The following is a 3,816-nucleotide window of genomic DNA, read 5'->3' as shown; positions in this document are numbered from 1 at the left end:
TAATATTATATTATATTATATTATATTATATTATATTATATTATATTGTATTGTATTGTATTGTATTGTATTGTATTATATTATATTATATTATATTATATTATATTATATTATAGTACTTTGTATATTATATTATAGTACTTTGTATATTATATTATATTATATTATATTGTATTATATTATATTACTTTGTATATTATATTATATTATATTATAGTACTTTGTATATTATAGTATATATATATTATATTACATTAGATTACATTATATAATATGTATTATATGATGTTATATTATATTATGTTACATTATATGTATTATATGAGGTTAAATTATGTTATACGTTTGTTTTTGTTAAATAGTTTGAACGCTGTATTAAATTCTTCAATGCAAAAACCAAAACTCTCCCTAAAAACTATTTATAGACAACGTTTACAGCCCACTCCTCCCCTTGAAACAAAAGGTAAAAAGGTGAATAAAACCTCTGTCCTTTGCACCTCCATGTAAATATTCAGGGACCTTTGGACCATTCCTCTGACTGGAGATCATTCTGGGCTACAGACCCACTATGGGCACATCTTTTCTTTTTAAAGACCTCCTTGTTGGCTATTTAATGCCAGAAAAATGCTTTGAAGAGTTTTTTGTTCACTTTCACTTCCACGGTGAGGCTTTCAGCTGAGACAAATCCATCCAGATGTTCAAGGAAACGTCTAGAGAAGGGCTGGAAGATGTTTGTTTAGGACATAGTTAAAAGAAACTTGCTTTATTTTTTTTTATTTCTTTATCTCATAGTGCCGTGTCTGAAGTTTGTACTGAACAGAGCTGCTGGGTTCTGGATCCTGCTGGACACATTTCTGGGTAAGACTTTGACAACAAACACCACATTAGTGTTTTTTATGCACACATTTGTGTGTTTATTAAAGAAGTCAGAGTATTAACCTCACTGGGTTGAACTTTGTGATTAGGAATGGTCAGATAAACAACAAAGATTCACTCAGTTGTTGATAAGAAAATGACTTCATCAGAGGGGGAGGGGGTCCTCTACATGCAGAAGTTCATGAAAAACTGTCAAGTTTTAACACAAAGTCACGTTTTTATGATGAAACTCTGTTCCAAAGAACCATACAGTCATGTAGTGTTTATCAGGCCGACCTGTTCAGCTGCTCATCAACACAAATAAACATGTCTAGACCAGGTGAAGATGGTAAAGTGTTTTTTTCTGGTTTCCCCCTCACACACACACACACACACACTTCTGATGATTGCAGCCCAGCCGTCTCAGCTGCTGAAAATCTTCTGGAGAGGAAGTTCAGAGGGTCTGAGTCTGACCTCCGTCCTGCTGCAGCTTTACGCCCTCTCATGTCCTGTCATCTACGCCATCGCCAACAACTTCCCATTTTTGTGAGTGAGAACCTGAGAATAAACCAGATACGATGCAGGACTCCTTCATCTTGTGTAATGAACCTCAACTCCTTTTTACGGAGACTCTGCTTCCATTAACGTCTAAGCAGCAGCTCAAAGCATCGCTTGTGTTTCATTTGTATTTGTTCTCGAACCTCCATAGCTCCTGGGCTGAGAGGCTCTTGGTGGTGGCTCAGACAGCAGCCATCGTCTTCCTCATTCTGCTTCACCGCGGCCATGCCGTCAAAGGTCAGCAGCTGACGTAGCCTAGAAATAAAAAGTATTTCTGTGTTTTTGAAAGGTTCAGATTAGTGACCGTTTTAAATTCATCAACAAAATGTAAGGAAAGAGCACCTGGTTGAAGAATAGATTCATTAATGTTAAGAGAGAGCAATACACAGCTCCTGTGCTAATTGTTAGTTGTGTCATATCATATATATATATATATATATATATATATATATATATATATACGCATACATACTTAATATCCTGATGTCACAGGGAACTAAGTCGCATGAAGACTTGGCATTTGTTTTTACACCGGATGCCCTTCCAGACACAACCACAGACCACTGAGCATTTATGGCACCCAGAGGAACAGACCTTAAGTTTAAGTGCCTTGCTCAAGGGCCCAGAGTGGGGCAAATGAGGGTGAAGGCAGGTATGGGTGCTTCACCTTTCCCACCCACATTTTTTTAATGTTGTCGATCCGGGGGATCGAACCAGCAACCTTCTGATCACAGGCTCGCCTTCTCTAACCTCTGTGCCACCCCTCCCGTTATGGTTTTCTTAAATATAAACTTTAGTAAATAAACTGTAAAGAATTACCCGTTGGATGAAAATGTTGTAAAACTCACTCAGCTTCATGTGTGACTGTGCTGTAATCATTCTGAAACAAGGCTGTAGTTTTTTATGTTTTGCTCTTATGACATATTATCTTTAAAAAAAATCAACTAAATAGTTTAATTTGCCTTTTGTTATGTGAAATATATATTATTCTCTGAAAATATGTGATCTGTTATCTTAAAGAGATTCACTGGGAGAATGTATTTTAATGCATAGTTTTTAAAGCTTAAAAGCATTTACTTAAAACATTAATTCCAAAACCAGAAATCTCCACTTCAGTCCCACATTCATAGTTTTCTTCTGTTTCATGACTTGAAGAACAGAAAATGTGATTCATCTAAACAACTCAAACGTTGTTCTTCTTGTCTGTCAAGGGAAAATCTTAAACAAATTGTGGAAAGTTCCCATGTTAAATGATTTTTCATGCTTCTGTCTCATGCTGCTCTATTCATTCATACCCATCTACTCACCAGACTCATTGGACTGCCGTTTATTATTCTGTATTATTTTACATTATTAGTGTTTAGCATATAGCTTAGATCGTTTAGCTTACCGTTTAGCGCTTGTTTAGCGTATATCTTCGTGTATATCTTAGATCCTTATTTACTGTTTCTTTTTTGTACTTTATATTTTTGCTATTTTTGGATGTAACTGGGACCTTGAGTACACAGTTTCGTTCCACCTCATGTACTGAACGACATTAAAGAACCTTGAACTTGATTTTGTTGCAGGACTGCTGCTCCTCCTTGGTTTCGGGGGTGTGATGCTCCTCCTGGGTTTATATGCAGCTGCAGCAGTCGTCTCACTGATGCACGCCTCCATCACTGCAGCTTTCATTGCAAGCAAGGTGGACATCATCTTCCTGTACAGGAGCACATTTCTGGCTGGTTCGTGATCAGTGTGACCATCAGTGAACATGCATCATGTGATTTTTGTTCTTTCCAGCTTGTACAGGCTGTAACAAACTACCGTAATGGACACGCGGGTCAACTGTCCACCCTGTCCTTGTTCCTGAATTGGACAGGCTCTCTAAGCGTTGCTCTTGTTAGTCTACAGGTCTGCAGGCAGAAACAAAGCTGCACATTTTAACAGCTGGTTGTATCTGCTTGAATTGTTTGAAACTTGTTTCTTGCAGGGTCACAGAGGATCTCTTGTCAGTCTGTCCCACATACTGTCCTCATGTCTCAGCTTTGTCCTGCTGTCTCAGGCCCTCTGCTGCACCTGCAGCTCTGCCACAGCCGCAAAGAAGACGGATTAAGAGCGAAGATCTTCGTCCACCTCATGTTGGCGACAGAAATATTTACCTTGTCTTTACGCTCTGCTGTGTTTTAATGCTGCTCAGTTGTACCTTTAAAGGGTCCTGTGAACTTTATCTTTTTTTAATGTCTGCTTCAGCTACTGTTTAACAGTGTCCTCTGTCTCCCTCTAGTGGTCAAAAAAAGTGTTACAAAAAAATCACGGGAGGAACAGACAGTCTTCACTCTGGTGAAGTCATCAACCTGGTTATTGCCTTGTGCTGATTTTGACTGTTTCTGTTTGTTAGCAAAATATCTTATGAATCACTGA

At 37.8% G+C, this 3,816-nt stretch overlaps 1 protein-coding gene across 1 annotated transcript; it reads left to right on the top strand.

Annotated features, from left to right (window-relative positions):
- Window positions 1–568: 568 nt before the first annotated feature.
- Window positions 569–3,508, top strand: LOC119420155 (mannose-P-dolichol utilization defect 1 protein-like). The gene is made up of 7 exons (XM_037687534.1): window positions 569–662; window positions 793–858; window positions 1,269–1,401; window positions 1,565–1,650; window positions 2,982–3,097; window positions 3,196–3,306; window positions 3,386–3,508. Exons 1-7 carry the CDS (start codon window positions 569–571, stop codon window positions 3,506–3,508), a joined length of 729 nt encoding a protein of 242 aa, XP_037543462.1.
- The last annotated feature ends 308 nt before the right edge of the window (window positions 3,509–3,816 follow it).

This window comes from Nematolebias whitei, chromosome 14 (genome assembly GCF_014905685.2).
Source record: "Nematolebias whitei isolate Nwh7 chromosome 14, NemWhi1, whole genome shotgun sequence".
Classification (NCBI taxonomy): Eukaryota; Metazoa; Chordata; class Actinopteri; order Cyprinodontiformes; family Rivulidae; genus Nematolebias; species Nematolebias whitei.
The sequence above is the reverse complement of the archived record's forward strand: the minus strand, read 5'-3'. Positions and strand labels throughout refer to the sequence as shown.

Bases quoted from the DNA above. Each gene is read 5' to 3' on its own strand.
- LOC119420155 (XM_037687534.1), top strand. From the start codon at position 569: ATGGGCACATCTTTTCTTTTTAAAGACCTCCTTGTTGGCTATTTAATG. The intron at 663-792 runs GTGAGGCTTTCA...TTTATCTCATAG, and splicing joins TGTTCACTTTCACTTCCACG to TGCCGTGTCTGAAGTTTGTA. The intron at 3,307-3,385 runs GTCTGCAGGCAG...TGTTTCTTGCAG, and splicing joins TTGCTCTTGTTAGTCTACAG to GGTCACAGAGGATCTCTTGT.